This window comes from Ovis canadensis, chromosome 3 (genome assembly GCF_042477335.2).
Source record: "Ovis canadensis isolate MfBH-ARS-UI-01 breed Bighorn chromosome 3, ARS-UI_OviCan_v2, whole genome shotgun sequence".
NCBI classification, from domain to species: domain Eukaryota; kingdom Metazoa; phylum Chordata; class Mammalia; order Artiodactyla; family Bovidae; genus Ovis; species Ovis canadensis.
In genome coordinates, this window is record NC_091247.1 from 104,076,459 (window position 1) to 104,094,062 (window position 17,604).

The following is a 17,604-nucleotide window of genomic DNA, read 5'->3' on the forward strand; positions in this document are numbered from 1 at the left end:
TGTGGCAGTTGGGAAGTATTGGCACCTGCCGCTTTTTCCAGACGTATCTGTCCATGCAGAATTAGGTTGGAATAAATACTGAGGGCTGCTTTCAAGGATAAACTATGACACAAGGTCTGTGCTGGTGTGACTGTGTGCTCCACTAATTATAGCCCTGTCTTGGCGCTCGGCAAGTTCTCCTTCATGAGCCGGTCCATGTGTCCTGGCCTCAGATGGTTTTCTGACTCCCAGTTGGGGAAGCTGTGTCTTCTCTTCAGGCCCAGCCTTTCCTGCTGTCTGGGAGCTCTCCGGGTCCTGCAGACGGGGCTGGCCGTGCTCATCAGATACCAGGGCAGCTCCAAAGCCTCGTGCCTGCCCTTGGAGAGTTAAGATTGCCTACAGTGGGACTTCCAGTGATGTTTTTCAGGAATCTCTGGAGATAGGTTTTCAATTAGTCTGGGAAATACTTGTTCAGTTAAAATTAAGAAAGCAGTGACCGTGATGTAAGATGCTGCCCTGCCCCACTTTGATCCAGTCAGCAGTCCTGAGGTGAGGCCTCTTAGGCCTGGGCCAGGAGCAGGTATCATCCGAGAGTCTCCGGCTGGGGAGGAGGCGGCAGCCAGACTCTTCGGCTGCGTTTCTTGTAGTGGAGCCACAGGGTCAAGACTTGGACCCAGGCCTCGTCCAAGGTTGCCCAGAGGTAGCTGTGAGTGTGAGTGGATCGACGGAGATACAAAAAGAGGCCAGCCCACTGAGGTCCACACGGATTCTCTGTGACCTGCACTGTCCCCAATGGTGGCCAGAGTCACGTGGGCGCTGTCCCCTCGGCTTTTGATGAAGAGAGAGACAGCAGTTTGTGGTGTTTCTGGAGGCAACGACTAGTCAAGGCCGGAAGCCTTCTGCAAGGCTGACTGGGAGCTGGGTGCAGAACAGGGCCCAGAGTGGCGCGGAGGAGAGCCGCAGCACGGCCGCCGGGCACGGGCAGAGCCCGCAGGCAGTGGGTGAGGACAGCGGGGGTTCCTGGGCCCTCGCCGGGCGCCTCGCCTTCCTCTTGGCACTTGACTTGCTGTTGCTCATGGAATCCGGGCAGTGGCCCCATGAGGCAGGTACATGCATTATTTTCAGTTTATGGGTGACTCCAAGGAGCTGCTAAGTGGCAGAATCAGGTTTCAAATTCATCAGTAACCCCAGGAAAAGCCTCTGTTGACCATTTTTCAGAACATTCTCATACCTTTTCTTACTCCCTCTCTCTTTTCTCCTTTCTCTGGCTGGCTGTGATTCTGTAATTCTTTCTGATTCATTCCAGCTCAGTTTGCTGCTTTTCTGAAACAAAACATGCTGGTGAGGAAAGCTCTTCCTCCCGGCACCTCCTCCTGTCTCTTTGGTGAGTATCGCTCTCTCCGCGCCTGCACCCTCCGCGCTCGGCTTCTCTCCTCCTCCCAGCCCTGCTTCTCTTTCGTCTCTGATTCCCCTGTTCCCTTCTCTCCGCATTTTCCTGTTTTCTTTGCTGTCCTTTGGCTCACTCCATAGTCTTTGCTTTTCCGCCGTCCACTCTGCCCTTCGTGGTGGTTCTCCCCTTCTGGGTCTCACTGTGGTGCTTGGCTCTGCCTCTCCCGTGTGTGCCTGTGGGCCATTCCCTACGTGCCTGTGTCTCCCTATGTTTTTCCCCTTGCCCCTCATCTCCTGCTTCCGTCCTGGCCTCTGCAAGCACTGAGCAGCGTCCCTGTGTCTCCTTTCCCCTTGGCCCTCCTTCCTGTGCTGATTTTGGTCAATGCTTCCATCCCCTAAGCAGTGCTTCCTTTCAGCTGATTGTGGCCTCACTGTGGTCTGGATTGGTTCCCTGTGGCCCCACCCCAGCCTCCCCCTGTCACTCCCACCTCCCGTTTTTTGTGTGAGTCCAGCCCTCTGTCTCCTTCCTCCTGCCTTTCCGCCCCTAATTGCCTGTGCTGAGAAGGACGGGGCGTGCTTCTGAGTGGAAAGAGGAGGGGACCTGTGAGCAAGGCTGAAGGATAACTTAAGCGTCTGGGAGGCTTCGCTCTGTGCAGGATGTGTCTGTTGGATTTGGTGGACAGGGTGGCCTTTCTCAGTCCTGTTACCACTGACCTGGGGACGAGCTTGTGCCGTGGGCCCCTGTTGCCCTGTTACTTCAGGGTCAGAACTGTAAAGTCCTCTCAGCTCTGATGCCCCCGTGCCTAGTAGTTACTCAAAGCCAGCCTGGAGTCCTGGTGATAATCCTTCCCATGGTCAGCGTTTGACAGGCAGACCCTCAGCCTTGGGCCCTTGAGGGGACTCAGAGCTCTGGGGACATCTGCCTTGTAGGGAGAACGGAATAGCCTGCTCCTCTATTGCTTGTGCAGAACACGTTGGCTGGCCTCCAGCCAAGGTGGGAGGGCGGGAGGCTTGCCACATTCTGAGTCCGGGAAGCCCTGTTGAGGTCCACTGCGGTGAGTCCCATTTGTTCAGCAGAGTCGGGGTGGCATCTCCTTCCTTTCTGTTTCCACCGACTCAGAGCGCCTTCCTTCCAAGCCCAGGACAGGGGAGGGGAGGGGACTGTCCCCGGAGAGGGCCATTGTGGAGGTGAGCATAGGTGGGCCTGAAGGAGTGGCCTTCTTTGTGGACACGCTGGGCCGGTTCTTCCCACGCGGCCATGCCGATGCTGGTCCTGCTCATCAGTGTCTGTCGGGCTTCTCTGGATCGTGGAGAACTTCACCACAGCTCCATGTCTTAGTTCCTATTTCATCAGAACAAACCGAGGAGGCTGAGAAAGAGGAGCTCAGGGTCCAGCTGAAGCGGCACCATCCCTCCAGTCCCCTTGCTGGCAGTAAGACCTGCAAGCGGCCGAAGATCAAGGTGTCCCTCATCTCCCAAGGGGATGCAGCTGGAGGGCCTTGCACCCCTTCCTCAGGGGCCGCTCCTGAAGGTGCGTGTCTCTTCGCCTGCTTAAATAACCGACGGGACCGTCCCGGAGACACAGTGTTGCCCTCTTGGTGGCTACTTGCTGGGCAGCTCCTCCTCTCTCTCGGCGCAGCAGGCGCCCAGAGAAAGACAGCACGGGTTGCATGTGGGGGAGAGTGGGCAGTGAGCTAGGATCAGGGAGGCAGGACAGGGATCAGAGGGAGCTGGGGGTCATTCACAGCATCGTACTCTGTTTCCTTTTGCTTTCAATTAAAGATGATAAAATATTCCAGGAAGTTTAGAAAACAGAAGGAAAAGATAACCTCCAACTCTTCCCCACCCTAATGTAGAGTTACCCTTCCTTTTTCGACTTTCAGTCTTTTCTATAATATTTTGCATTCAGCCTGGACTCTGGGACCCTGAAAGGTCAGCACCAGTCTGGACTGACCGGCGGCCTTGGGGTTTTCTGTTTTGCAGCCGCAGGAGGGAAGCCCCTCACCATGACGTTGGGACAGGCGTCCACAGGGGCCACAGAACTCACCGGGCTTCTCGCCACAGCCAAGTGAGTCTGTCTGCTGGTCTGTCTGTCCCCTTCTTTCCCTTCACCTCTTCTCAGGGTCCAGTGAGTGCTTTGGAAGATAGTGGATTCTGGAGTCTGTCTGTCCTGTGAACGTGACTTCTTTCTGAGTTGGGTGTTTTTCCTTTGGGTCAACTCAGAGTTGACTTTTACTTAAAGTTTACAAAGTGTCCTGTAGCTCTTGCTTCAAGACCTGAAGTCTTTCCTTTAGGCCTGACTTTGAAGGACTGGAGGCTGGATTGAGAAGGTGAGACAAGACACCGAAGTTCTAGCCTTGCGTCCATTGCTGAAAGCCTTGCTGGGCCCCTACTGGACCCTCCTGGTACTGCCAGGGACCTTTAGGTGACAGAGCTCCTGTCTTTGTCTCCAGGTCAAGTGCTTCTGAAGGGGGTGTCTCAGCCAGCCAGGCGTCCTCAGTGGTCTCCAGCAGCGCCTCGCCCAGTGCCTTGCACACACTCCAGAGCCGCCTGGTGGCCCCGTCTCCTGGCGGCTCCCTCCCAGGTACCTGCTAACTCAGCACCCCCCACACCCCACCCTCACCTCCCCGCCAAGTCTCTCTGTCTGCTGCTGGAGGGTGGCCCTGGGAAAGCACTGTGGAGCCAGGTCTCGGGTGCGCCTCTGGGTCTCAGGCGTATTGTAGAGACTTGGCATGGAGCGGGAATTAACTTTGAGGTGGGGGAGTTTGGGGCCTTAACATCTGCAGGGAGTAAATGTCCTAGTTTGCAGGTGATGTCTGTTGTACTGTAAGGAAGGGGTCCCTAACCCACAGGCCTTGGCAGTCCTGGTCAGTGACCTGGTAGGAACTGGGCCCCGCAGCAGGAGGTGAGCTATTGGCTAGTGACCCAAGTTTCATCTGCCACTTCCCATTGCTTACATTACTGCCTGAACCATCCCCACTGCCCCCGCTCCAGTTGTCTTCCACGAAAAGTCCCTGGCGCCAAAAAGGTTGGGGACTGCTACTATGAGGAGAAATAGCAGGTAGGTTTCCAGCTGTGCTGGTGTTTTTCAGCATGTCTGGATGAATAAAGCTGGAAATGGTACTGTATAGGGCATCAGCAGAATGAGACATGTTTCTGAGACACGGTCCCCTCACCCTGCATTGAAAGGCTAGTTGCTTGAGCCCAGCAGGGTGCCCCGTTCTTCCAGAGGACCTTCCTCTTTGCTCTCGGGCCACTGGACTGTGTGCAGCGTGAAGTCTAAGTCAGGTATTGGGGATTCTTCTGGCTTGCAAGTGGGTCCATGTTTTCCTTGGTGTTACTGAACCCATTCAAATTGCAGGCCAGGTGGTTTGGAGCTGGCTGGCATGTGCAGAGTGAATCCAAGACAGTGTGTCAGGAATAGTGGGCGTCTGGCATCTCTCTGTGGCACCGGAAATGTCCAGGGGAAAGAGTGTCGGTGTCTCAGTTGGTCACTGAGGATGGCGGGCACAGCTGCTCGTGAGAAGGTGCCCCAGCCCGCGCTGACGTCTCTCGTGTCCTCCCTTAGGGGCCGCGTCAGCCAGCAGCCTTCTCCAGGGCCTCAGCTTCAGCCTGCAGGACATCAGCAGCAAGGCCCCTGGCCTCCCGGCCAGCCCCTCCCCTGGGCCAGCCCCGCAGGTGCACATCTGCCTCCCCTGGGCGGGACAGGGCGGGAAGGGAGGAGGCCTCCTCAGCTTAGCTGGTTCTGGCAGGGACACTGGGTCAGGGACAGGTAGCCTCTGACTCCACAGCGGGGCACTACCAGAGGCTAGTGACAGGTTTCTAAATCTCTTTGTATCTTTGCTTTCTTGTTTGTAAAATGAGGATAATGATAGTACCTCCCTCGCAGAGCTGATGTGGGGAGTAAATAAGAGAATATGTGGAAATGCCTGGCAGAGGACCTTGCGTGGGGTAGGCGCTCAGTGCCCGGGGAGATATCATGCACGTGGGCCCGCCACGCTGGACTGTTGCAGCTTCTGACTGGCGGGGCTTGTGCCTGCAGGCCGCCAGTGTGAAGCTGCCCACCCCCGCACAGAGCCTGGGCGCCGTCACCACGGGCGCTGGCAGCATTGTCCGCGCTGTCCCTGTGGCCACCGCCCTCTCCTCCTTGGGCGCCACTCCCGGTGGGAAGCCCACAGCCATCCACCAGCTGCTGGCCAATGGGGGTCTCGCTAAGTTAGCAAGCAGCCTCCCTGGCCTGGCTCAGATCTCTAACCAAGCATCAGGTAAGTCATGAGAACTGTGGGGATCTTCCCCCAAGACCATCCCACCTTGCATGGGCAAAGTATGATGCTGAACCCAGCCCCACGGGGTCCTGGCCTTGCCCTCTCGGGATTCAGCTCTGTGGTTCCAATCCCAGGGGACGGGAGAGTACACAGGCTGTTCCTGCTGCTTTTGGACTGACTGACAGGGCCTAGGTGACCCAGCTGGCGAGGGGACCGCGGCGGGAGGCCGGGTGGGGGAGTGTCACATGGGAGGTTGGGGGCACGCTCCAGGAAAGGGACGTGGAGGCTGGGACAAAACAGCCTACCACTCTCTGTCTCTCTCAGGCTTGAAGGTCCCCACCACCATCACTTTGACCCTGCGTGGCCAGCCCAGCCGGATCACCACGCTGAGCCCCGTGGGCACAGGAGCAGCCCCGTCAGAGGAGCCCGCCTCCCAGGTGCTGCCCTCCAACTCACAGGTGAGTCTGTCTGGGGAGACCGAGGACATGGGCCCAGCTTTGGGCGGCGGGGCCCAGCTGGCTGGCTGGCTGGGGGAGCTGGGCTGGTTGGCAGGCCCGCTGCACCTCCACTCTCGGAGTTTGTGGCTTTGTTACTGCGGTTGGGTTTTGGGTTTTGTTTTTTAGAAGTATAGTTGATGTACAGTGTGTTCGTTTCAGGCGTACAGCACACTCAGTTGTACCCTTTTTCAGATCCTTTTCCCTTTTAGGTTGTTATAAAACTGTTGAGCACAGTCTCCTGTGCTGTACAGTGGGTCCTTGCTGGTCGGAGCTTGTAGCTCTGAGGCTGAGGGAGTCGTGGGCCTCTTGGCGGCTTCCTCTCTGTAGCTCCCCTGGATTGGGTGAGGATTAAACATGAGCTGTGTTCGGCGCCGGGTCAGTGCTCGTCTTCTTCCCCTCTCCGCCTTTTTCTGCTCTGCTCTTGGCTTCACCGTTCAGAGGTTACGTAGGAGCAAAGTGGTAATGTTCTTTCTTTGACTCTCAGCCTTGGGCCATCCCAGATCTTTGTGTTCGTTGTTGTCTTTTCAGGGCACAGTTAGGTTTTTATAGCTCTTACACAGGAAAACACCATTAGTTTCTCTTAGCTGACCTGATTTCCATTGTGACCTTTTCAAGTAAAATGTTTCTAACTTCAAATTGCGATCTGAGGGCCACCCAAAGATCAGAGGTTAACAACAGAAAGTCCTGACTCCAGCAGGGCACGCGCGCTCCTCGAGCGTCCGGTTTTCAGCCGAGGCCTCCTGTGTGGGCCCTGGGGTGCAGCTTCCACAGCTGAGGCCTAGCCGGTCCCTTGACTGCTGCCAGGCCAGCCCCACCCTGGGACTGGGCACCGGTGCCCTCCCACCTGAGCCTCCCCAGGGGAAAGTACTACTCAGAGGTGGTTACCCTGGCTTCATGCAGAGAGGTGCAGGTGATTTATTTTATTCTCTATTCTTTTTAATTACAAAAGTGATTGCAGTTACTTTAAATAATCCAAAAGTTATAGAAATAAAATAATTTATAAAGTGAAAATTTCCCATGATACCACTCCCAGGGATGATAGCCCCTGTTGGTAGCTTGATATGCATTTTTCTAGATTATTCTTTCTACAAAATTCATTATTTTACTCTTTTGACAGAAATTGGACCACAGAATATGGCTATTTTGTAGCTAACCTTGGTTTGTGAAACACATGGACTCTTTCCCTGTCCTTTCCATGGGGACTTGTCTATTTCCTGTCAGTGGCTGTCTCTTGCTTCCCTGGGCTGATGGACTAAAGTGCATCTCACCAGTTCCTGTTAGAGAACTATGTTTTGTTTCTCAGTAGCGCAAACATTGGTATGGTGACTACCCCTTGCTCACAATTTCTGTGTACCTCTGGGAGATTCCTACAGGCTGGAGACGGTAAGCTGGGGCCTGCACATCTAACACGTGGCTGTTGTTGTTTAGTCGGTAAATCGTGTCCGACCTTCTCATGGCCCCATGGACTGTAGCCTGCCGGACTCCTCTCTGCATGGGACTTCCCAGAACATCTGGCTAGCTGCTGACTAATTGTCCTTCAGAAGGGTTTGTTCATTTACAGTTCAAGCCACAGAGATGAGAATACCTCTTTTCCTCCACCTTGTTGATTATGAAAATCAGTATTTTCAATTTTACTAATTTGATAGATGAAAAAAAATTGTTTTAATGTGCATTTTCCTGATTACTTATGAGGTTGTGTCTTTAATGAATTACTTGCCATATTCTGTATCTACTCAATTCATAGAAACTTTATATATGCAGATATTTATCCTTTTTACAAATATGCGAATATATTATACAAATTGTATATGCTTTATTCCAGTCAGTTACTTTTATATATATATATATTTTTTTTTTTTCTGTTGAAGTATTAAGTTGCTTGTCTTTTAATTTTTGTTTCTGGGTCTTTTATCAAACAGACATTAAAAATTGTTTATGTAGTTAAATCTTCAAATTCTTCCCTTTATGACTCTAAAGTTTTGTGTCTTAAGAAAGCTCTTCCCATTGTAAGGATATAATCTTTATATGTTTTTAAAATTTTAATGCCTAAAACTGTGGTAAAATTTGCTTACAGACAGTTTACCATTTTACCCTTTTTAAACTGACGGTTCCATACCATAGCCATGTTGCTGTACAGCCGTCACCACCGTGCGCCTCCAGAACTGGCCCATCATCCCTTGCTGCGACTCTGTTTGTGTTCTCTTACATTGCTTGTGTTCATTTGCTTACCTTCAGCCATTTGGAATTTATTTTTCACTCTGAGTGAGGTAAGGATCTGACTTACTGATCCGTTCACCTTCCATTCATTTGGAGGGAGCTGCTCTCACATTCTCGATTACTTACTGCCCACACGGAACCTGTTAGTACCCTTGATCTGTTTCTGTACTCCTGGATTATTGTTTGATAATGCATGTTCTTAAGTATCAATTATGTTTCTAGTTCCCTAAGATCATCTTTACTCTTTTCTTTTTATGAATAATGAGTTTTAAGATTTGTTCATTGCCATTTTGGAATCAAATGAACTGAATGAGCACAACTATTTCTTTTAAGTCAGTTAAAATGATTAATTACTTTCAAACATTTCCTAATATCAAACTATCTGAATTCCAGATTCGGTATTTGTTCAGTATGTCCTGTTCTGTTTTTATTTTTTGCACATTCCTAAATTTTATTGTACACACATAAGAAATAAGAACTTCAGAGGTAACGCAAGTCTAGTCTTGATTTACTTTTCTTTTCCTCAGGGTTTTGATGCCTATGTCTATTAGTAAGATTGGCCTACGGTTTTCTTCCTCTCTGCTCTTGCTTTTTGATGTATGTCCTTTGCTTGTCCAGTTTTAGAATATGGGAAACATTTTCTTTCTCATATTCTAAAACATTTATATAGCACAAAAATTACCAGTTGTTGATGGTTGGATGGAAATGACCTGTAGGCCATTTGGGCCTGTTTTCAGGCAGTCTTAGCCTTTGTTGATGACACGTTGATGTCCAACTAGAAGACATCACCAGTTATGTTCCTTTTCTTTTAGATGGTCCTCTCCAGCTTGCTCTGGCTGGGGGCAGGTGGGGGGATCCAGTTAGAGTTGAGAAGAGAGCAGAGGTCAGCGAGAATCCTTTTCCATGGCTAAATTGAAGGACTTCTACTTGATGGTATTTACTTGAAAGCTCACTTTTTAGCTGAGTAAAATGGGTGTGTCAGTTACTAGGAGGGTTCTAGTGGTGATTGTTTTCTTTTAGACAAAGGAGGTGTTTCTAGGTTAAGGCTTGCTGATTCCAAAGTGTTTACCAGTTATTTCAGTGTTGAGACTGCCAGACAGAATGACCGCAGGGAAAGCTCAGGCCTTCTCTCTTCAGTTAGCTGTGTGACCCTGGGCAGATTGCCTGGCCTCTCTGCATTTTCTCATCTGGTCTAGCAAGGAGGTTGGCAGAAGTCAGTGACTGTTGTGGTGGTGGGCTTAGTGGGGGCTGTCTCAGAAAGCTCTTCTGGCTCTGGGAAGATGGATTTCTAAAAGCTGAGAAACAGCTGCCCATTTCTGATGCTTATATGGCAGTTGGAGATTTGAACACTGACTGGATTATTGTTTATTAAGAAATTGCTAATCTTTTTAAGGTGTGATAATAGTTTTAAGTTTGAAAAATAATCTTTTAAATTTGGAGGTTATAGACTACAATATTTATGGAGAGAACGAATTTAAAAAAGAAAAGCTTGTGAACACGGATAGACTTCTCTAAGGTCTGCGCCCTTATTTATCTCTGCTGTTCCCGGTGGAGATGAACACTTCCTGTGTGTTTCCTTATGAAACTGGGCCATTATGCGGCCCTACAGCTGCGAAGCTGCAGGAGAAAGGGGAGACAGTGTGGTGCCCTGTGTCAGGGTCCTGGGAATGGACTCCTTGACTGTGATCACAGTGCCCTCGTCAGGCTGGCAGGCAGCCTCCAGCTGGCCGCCCAGTGGGGTCATTGCTCCCAGCACTCCTGGTCTGGACAGAGCTCATCTGTGTGTATTCCAGCCCGCCCTGGGGCCGGGCCAGCGCGTGGGCCACGGAACCTTTCAGGTTTTGATTGTCGGACCTTCATTCCTCCTCACCTGTGTCCTCCCCGCCCCCCGCCCCCGCCTTTACCGCATCCTCAGAGACCTCTTAGGAGTTTTCCAACGGCGGAACTAGAGAAATAGGGAGAACCTTTGTGGGAAAAGGCCAGCTCCCTCTACTTCCTTCTTCCCAAGCTGCAGGGCTCAACAATTCACGGCATCCTCCACAGCACTTAAAAAATGAACATGACCTAGAGCAATGATACTGCCAGAGCAGTCATGGAAAACTTATCTTCAACTCTATCACCCTTAACAAGTCACCCGTTTCCTTTTTCCTGCATTCTTTCCCTTTTTTTTTACATAATGATAGGAGCCAGTGGTTATGGTTGACACACAGGCGCTTTGTGCAGGTCGGCGTGTGTAGCCTCGCAGCAGCCCTGGGGAGCGGGTGCCCTGGTGTCTGGCTCACAGAGGAGGGAAAGGGGCCCCAGAACGCGGAGGCCACGGCCCTGAGAAGTGGTGGCGGCGGCTCTCTGGCTGCAGTCTGTGGCTGCCGGAACACCCATCCTTGTACCTCTGCCTTCCCCCACCGAGCATTATTGCTTTGGAATAAGTTCTCAGGGCGGGGTAACTGGCTTAGGAAGAGGGTCGGTTGTGCTAACCTGGCAAGCTGTTGACCTTGTTCACTGCCTCTCCCGCCACAGCGTCTGCCTCCAGCCCCCTGAGGACACTGTGCCACGTCTTCCTCTGCCAGGCTGGTGACGGCTGCTGCACGGTGAGGCCTGGGCAGCGGTGCGGTCCTGCTGAGCTGTCCACTTGTCCAGAGACCTCTTTAACACAGTCATTCTTGCCTCTCTGTCAGCTGTCTTCAGGGCTGGGCATCCGGGTCTTGTGTAATCATGAGGCAAGGTGATACAGCACCAGCAACAGGACCCTGTACCCCAGTCACTACAGATCTGATTCCCAGAATCTCCAGGTCCTCAGCAGACATGGCTGGGCACGAATCTGAGGCACTGCTTCCCCGTCAGTAGCTGTCACTTGACCCAGGAAGCAGTGTCAGACTGCTTACTGCATCGTGATAAAGGAGCACCTCTTGGAAGTCAGTGCCTCCCCGCGCCAAGTTAGGAGGAGGCATCTCTGTGGTCTGGGGCTGTAGGAGTTGAGGTCAAGATCCCTGTGCTGAGGGCAAGGATCATCCCGGCCCCCAGCTGGCGGCTCAGTGCCAGGGGGCTTGCTCTGTCCGTCATTGTCCACCGAACAGTCGTGGGAGAGGTCTTTCCAGGCGGCACTCACCGTGGGAGTCCCACTGGGTACCTGGTGCCTGTGGAGGCCTGGGGACTCCACCCCCAACCCGTGAGAGGGCGCAGAGAGCCGACTGTCCTCTCTGAGTCCCTTTGGCCACTTCCAGACCTGGGGACAGCAGCTGCCGGGAGGAGAGAGCCAGCTTTTCTTTTTTCCATCGTGTTTGGGCAGTTCTTGTATTCCGAAAGGCTGAAGAGGACGAAGGGGACAGCAGACAGAGTGGCCTGGAGGGCCCGTCAGTGATGAAGACGTTGTGGGCTTGAGGCTTTGCATCTGGCACCTAAGGAACTGTGGATGCAACCGGAGATGAGAATTTGCCGGGCCAGAGGAAAGAAGCCCCAGCCCCTGAAATTTCTGTGCTCAGTGGTGGAGCAGGGACAGCTGCTAAGTGAACATCTTGGCCGTTCGTCCCGTGAAACTCGGACAGCAGGACGACAGATGCCGTTCCTCGGTGTTCCCGTTTCAGCTCTGTGTGTGATTCTCGTCGTCTTGCTCAGATGTGGGAGGATGAGCGGCATTGACTCTCCTGTGCAGGGCGCTCAGTACCAGCCTGAGTCCTGGAGGTGGAGGTCCCTGGAGAAGCGATTACTGAGGATGGAGCCCTGAGCCCTTCCTTACCTCCTCATGACACTTGTGTGCAAAAGTATTTTTAGATTTGGTTGAGAATCTATCCTCCAGAGCAGGCTTCTTTCCCTGTTGTACTCTAGAAAGTTTCCAACCCAGGTGTAAGGCATCCCACGTATGACTCTTCAGTTATCTGTAGCCAGGGAGGACCCACAGCATACCATGGCTGCACCTGTATGAGGGTCCTGACCTGGGGCAGTGCGTATCCAAAGCAAGCCACCTATGTTCAGCCCAGGAGCCTCAGTCCAGTCTGAGTGGCAGCCGGGAGGGAGCCTGTGGTATAGAGGAATCTCAGACAAGGCAGACTGGGGGTCCAGGCAGGGCCCGGGGCAGTGCACACCCCAGGCATGGAGTGGGCAGGTTATACACTGTACCCTCCCCGACCTCCTGCCAAGCTTATCTCCGAAGTGATTCACACAGAATTAGCCTGCATCCTTGCATGAGTGGGCAGGTAACTGCTTTCTAAAATTCAGGCAGCATTCAGTAAGTTGGAGGAAGATATGAAATGTGAAGACATCTGGGGTCAGGGGTGTGGTGACTTTACAGGTAAGATCATAACATACCAAGAGGAACTGAGGACAGTGAGGCCGTGAGGCCTGTGTGAAGCTTTTAGCAGTCACTCAGCGCAGGTTCCTGAACAACCCATTCACAACTTAGGCGTACATTATAGTCAGCACTAGGGGGCTGCTCTGAAAGATGCTGACCCCCCATGGGCTGGGGCCAAAGGAGAAGCTGAAAAAACATCCCGCGTTTGTCTCAGTCCTAGTAAGCTTCCCACGAATGATTTCCTGAGGCTTGGCTTATACACCGGGAAGGATGCCAAAGCTGGAGAAGGGGAATAGTCAGAACCTTGGTTCTGCTGCACTGTGGAGGGATGGGCTAAAGGGGGAAGTAGTTGAAGTCCCTAGAATCATGCTCCCCAATTCCATACTTCTCTAGCCACATTTCTCGAAGTGGAGAAGGAGCTTTCCTCTGCCAATCACGTAACAGACCTAGAGTCCCTGACCTCGGAAGGTGACACTACTGGCCAAAAGTGTAGGAGGATCCAGAGGGCTTTAGCTGAGTTCTTGGGTGACAGGTACATGTTGATGCCCTGTGAAAACAGTCTTTGAAGATGAGGTCGCTGATGGAGGAAGACCTGTCCTCAGCTCCAGCGCTGGGACAATCCTGGGCTGGATGGGGTATCGAGCTGAGCTGCTGTGACAGTTCTGTTTTTCCATTAGGCAAAACAATTAAAAATAAAAACAGATTTTGGATTGCTTCAACATGTCTTCAGTCAACTTCTTCCTTTTATTCTGGTGACCACCCAGTGGAATGGCACAGAAAACAAAAGCTACAGTATTAGGGTAATTCTGCTGCCCATCCTCCTGATGCCCGCAGTACCCATGAGGTGGGCGCTGTAACTCCCCTTTTACAGATGAGGAGACTGAGGCACAGAGAAGCCACACAGCAGGACTGAACCGGACAGGCTGCTACCGGTATCTGTTCTCGGCCCTGTGCTGGGATTCTGCAGTGGGACACCGCAAGTGGAAATTAGCGCAGGAGGTGAGGGGATGGTGGCTTGGCCTTCATGTGACTCCTTTCAGTTTAGACCCTAGGCCCACCAGGCCTAGAGTGACTGCTGCTGCCCTGGTGGGCTCTTGGCTGGGCCTGAGTCAGTAGGTGGGGTCCCTCACCCTTGATCCTAAGAGATGGAAACCTCTTCTCATATCGTATCCCTCTGCTGCCCTCCAGTAGTTAACTTAGTGATGAATGAAAGAATTCCAACCTCCGCGTTATCTGTGAACTTGTATCTAAGAGGACCTTCCTGAAAGGAAAGTGAAAGTGTTAGTTGCTCAGTCGTGTCCAACTCTTTGCAGCCCCATGGACTTTGCAACTTCTCTGTCCATGGGACTCTCCAGACAAGAATACTGGAGTGGGTTGCCATTTCCTCCTCCAGGGGATCTTCCCAACCCAGGGATCCCACCTGGGTCACCTGCACTGCAGGCAGATGCTTTGCTGTCTGAGCCACCAGGGAGTCCCTTAAATCCCAGGTGCCTGCCTTCAACCTTGGAGCCCCCGTGGTGGAAACTGTGGTTCTGGTATACCGCTGAAAAGGCCTTCACATGCGAGCTCTTCTCGTTCCCTTCCTTACTAGAGACCTCATCTCACTTCAGCCCCAGTCTCACCGACTTGGGTGTGTCAGATGAAGGGGAGGTGAAGATTAGGTTGTTTAAGTGATAGCTGTCTTAAACTTGAGCAGAATAAGGACAGGGCCATAGCAGATTAGGATGCAGAAGAAATTCTGTTGCCTTTTCATCTCCCTTTCCAAAGCCTATGTTTTAGTTAGGGTTGATGGCTGCAAGAAGCAGGAAACTCTTCACTACCCAAATTAGTTCTAAAAGGCGATACTCTCACAAGGTGCCTTCACTGACAGGCAGCCTGCCAGTCTCCGCTGCTCGCCTGAGGATGCCCACTGAGCTGGCATGGCCAGGAGCCAGTTTTGACTCTCGTTACGGGGTTTTCCATCCCTTTGTGAGTGGCCAGTCTGTCTTTCATCCACATTCTGAGCACAGTGAGTCTGGTTGGCTCAATCCCACGTGCAGGCTGGTTCTTCTCATATCCTTTCTCATCCCAGTTTGGTAACATCCGGAGGATGAAGTCATATGGCCCATGTTTTTGCCTTCCTAAGGGATTAAAAAACAAAACTACCTGAGCTATTTCGGGTGTGTGTGTGTGTGTGTGTGTGTGTGTTTAACTTACATTGAGAGCATAGGGACATCCCATGTTCATTTCATCCAGTTTCCTCCAGTACTTAAAGTTCCCATAACATAGTTCAGTCTAAGTCAGTAAAGATTGACACATTTGACTACATAGAAATTTAAAGCTGTGGTTTAAAAAAAACACCTTTTTTAAAAGTGTGAAATAAATTGTGTATGTGTGTGTGTGAAAGAAAACAGAAAAGAATGGAAATATACATATCTACCTGTTGGCAGATATCCTGCAGAGGATAAAAGGATTAGGGAAAGAGAGATCTATATACAAACCCCAACAAATGTTAAACAACATGATGAAGCATCACAATACACCTAGGAGAAAGGCTAAAACAAAAAACAGAATAAGGATGCAGGGAAAATGTATCTCTTCTACATAACTGGTGGGAGCATCAAATGGGTTGCTCCAAGTTTTTGCTATGACTACATATTACTTTTAATATCCAGGTGGCTCAGTAATAAAGAACCCGCCTGCCAATGCAGGAGATGTAGGTTCTATCCGTGGGTCAGGAAGATCCCCTGGAGCAGGAAATGGCAACCCACTCCAGTATTCTTGCCTGGGAAATCCCATGGACACAGAAGCCTGGCGGGCTACAGTCCGTGAGGTCGCAAAGAATCAGACATGACTGAGCAGCGGTACCACAGCAGCAGAAATGAATGTTGTGTGGGCTGAATGCACCGTGGTTTTTGTTAACTGCTCCCCTGTTGAGTGGCATCTTGACTGTTTCCAGTTTGGGACTGTTGCAGATAGGGCTGCTGTGAGCATTTCTAAGGGGGTGTTTGTATAAACTTCCGTTTTCATGTCTCTGGCATAAATGCCCAGCAGTGTGATTGTCAGGTCGTATGGTAAATTTTTACCTTTTGAAGAAACTGTCAAACATTTTCCTAAGTAGCTCTTCCATTTTGTGGTCCCACCAGTAATGTAGTCAGTCGCTCAGTTGTGTCCGACTCTTTGCAACCCCATGAACCGCAGCACGCCAGGCCTCTCTGTCCATCACCAACTCCCGGAGTCCACCCAAACCCAAGACCATTGAGTCAGTGATGCCATCCAACCATCTCATCCTCTGTTGTCCCCTTCTTCTCCTGCCCTCAATCTTTCCCAGCATCAGGGTCTTTTCAAATGAGTCAGCTCTCCACATCAGGTGCCCAGAGTATTGGAGTTTCAGCTTCAACATCAGTCGCTCCAGTGAACACCCAGGACAGTAATGTAGGAGAGATCCATTTTCCCTGCATCCTTATACTGTCTGTTTTTTGTTTGAGCCATTCTAGGTATATGGTGATATTTCATGTTGTTTAAAATTTGTTGAGGTTTATATGGTCTAGGATCTGGTGGTTCTGTCCTCTTGGTATATTTTCTGTAGGTGCTTGAAAGATTATACTGTTGGGTGGAGGGTAAATGGTGATAAAATTCTGTTGCTTGATGGTATTGAGTTCTTATAGCTTATACCCTTGCTGATTTTCGTCACGTTCTGTTGGTTGAGAGAGTGCTGTTAAATTTCCAACAATAATTGTGGAATTGTCTCTGTCTCCTTTAAGTTTTTGCTTCAAATATTTTGCAGTTCTGTTATCTGGCGCATACCACTTAGGATTTCTGTGTCTCTTTGGTGGATTGACCTTTTTATCATTATGTAATGTCCCTCGGACTGCAAGGAGATCCAGCCAGTCCATCCTGAAGGAAATCAGTCCTGAATATTCATCAGAAGGATTGATGCTGAAGCTGAAACTCAATACTTTGGCCACCTGATGTGAAGAACTGACTCATTTGGAAAGACCCTGATGCTGGGAAAGACTGAAGGCAGGAGAAGGGGATGACAGGATAAGATGGTTGGATGGCATCACCGACTCAATGGACACGAGTTAGTAAATTCCAGGCGTTGGTGATGGACAGGGAGGCCTGGCGTGTCACGGTCCATGGGGTTGCAAAGAGACAGACAAGACTGAGCGACTGAACTGAACTGAATGTCTCTCTGTACCTGGTTATTTTCCTTGCCCTGAAGTTTACTTTTCTCTGACAGACATTCACATGTCACATCTGATTCCGTTTCTGGTTTTGGTATTTTTTTATGCTTTAACAATTGTCTTTCATTATTTTCGGCTGCCCTGGGCCGCCGTCGCCGCGCGTGGGCCTTCTGTAGTCGTGGCGCGCTCGGGAGGCTCTGCTGCAGTGCACGGCTTCTCACTGCGGTGGCTTCTTGCTGTGGAGCGCCGGCTCTGGGGCGCGTGCACTTCAGCAGCTGTGGCTCATGGGCTTATTTGCCCCATGGAATGTGGGATCTTCTAGACCAGGGGTCGAATCCGTGTCTTCTGTGTTGACAGGAAGATTCTTAATCCCTGGACCACCTGGGAAGTCCCATGATTATCTTTTTTGTACCCTTTCTTCTATTGCTAAACATCTCCAGTTATTTTCTACAATAAATTCCCAGAAATAAGACAGTCAAATGGTGTGAGTAATTTTTGTGACTTACTGTTGTCTAAGCAGCTTGTGATAAATTACGCCCTCACCAGCAATGCATAATTCTGCTTGTTTTTAACTTCACCTCACTTTATATGTTTAATTTAGAACAATGGAACAGTGGGAGATGTTTCCTTTTTCTTTCTGCAGCTCAGTTCTGAAATTAGAAATTTCCTGTCGAAGGAACCACATATCCCAAGTTCTAATTTGGGACATACGGGAATGTGGTAAGAAGGGAGATGGAGAAATGGGTAATCTTTTATTTGCTGTCATAGCTGCTTACATACATGAACTCACACCTGCACTCAACTCA

General features: G+C 50.8%; 1 protein-coding gene across 10 annotated transcripts in view; it reads left to right on the top strand.

Moving 5' to 3' along the window:
* KANSL3 (KAT8 regulatory NSL complex subunit 3) overlaps positions 1-17,278 on the top strand; it is a 44,890-nt gene extending 27,612 nt beyond the window's left edge. For 3 of the 10 annotated variants that reach the window (XM_069583935.1, XM_069583936.1, XM_069583944.1), the window contains exons 15-22: positions 1,286-1,363; positions 2,708-2,899; positions 3,352-3,436; positions 3,822-3,952; positions 4,937-5,046; positions 5,411-5,633; positions 5,958-6,091; positions 16,399-17,278. In XM_069583935.1, coding sequence (XP_069440036.1) covers positions 1,286-1,363; positions 2,708-2,899; positions 3,352-3,436; positions 3,822-3,952; positions 4,937-5,046; positions 5,411-5,633; positions 5,958-6,091; positions 16,399-16,425 — 980 coding nt within the window. In that variant the 3' untranslated portion in view covers positions 16,426-17,278. Of the gene's footprint in view, positions 1-1,285; positions 1,364-2,707; positions 2,900-3,351; positions 3,437-3,821; positions 3,953-4,936; positions 5,047-5,410; positions 5,634-5,957; positions 6,092-10,864; positions 13,352-16,398 lie in introns of those variants that run through there. The other 7 variants (XM_069583942.1, XM_069583943.1, XR_011255792.1 and 4 more) reach the window with 6 other exon arrangements.
* Positions 17,279-17,604: the final 326 nt, after the last annotated feature.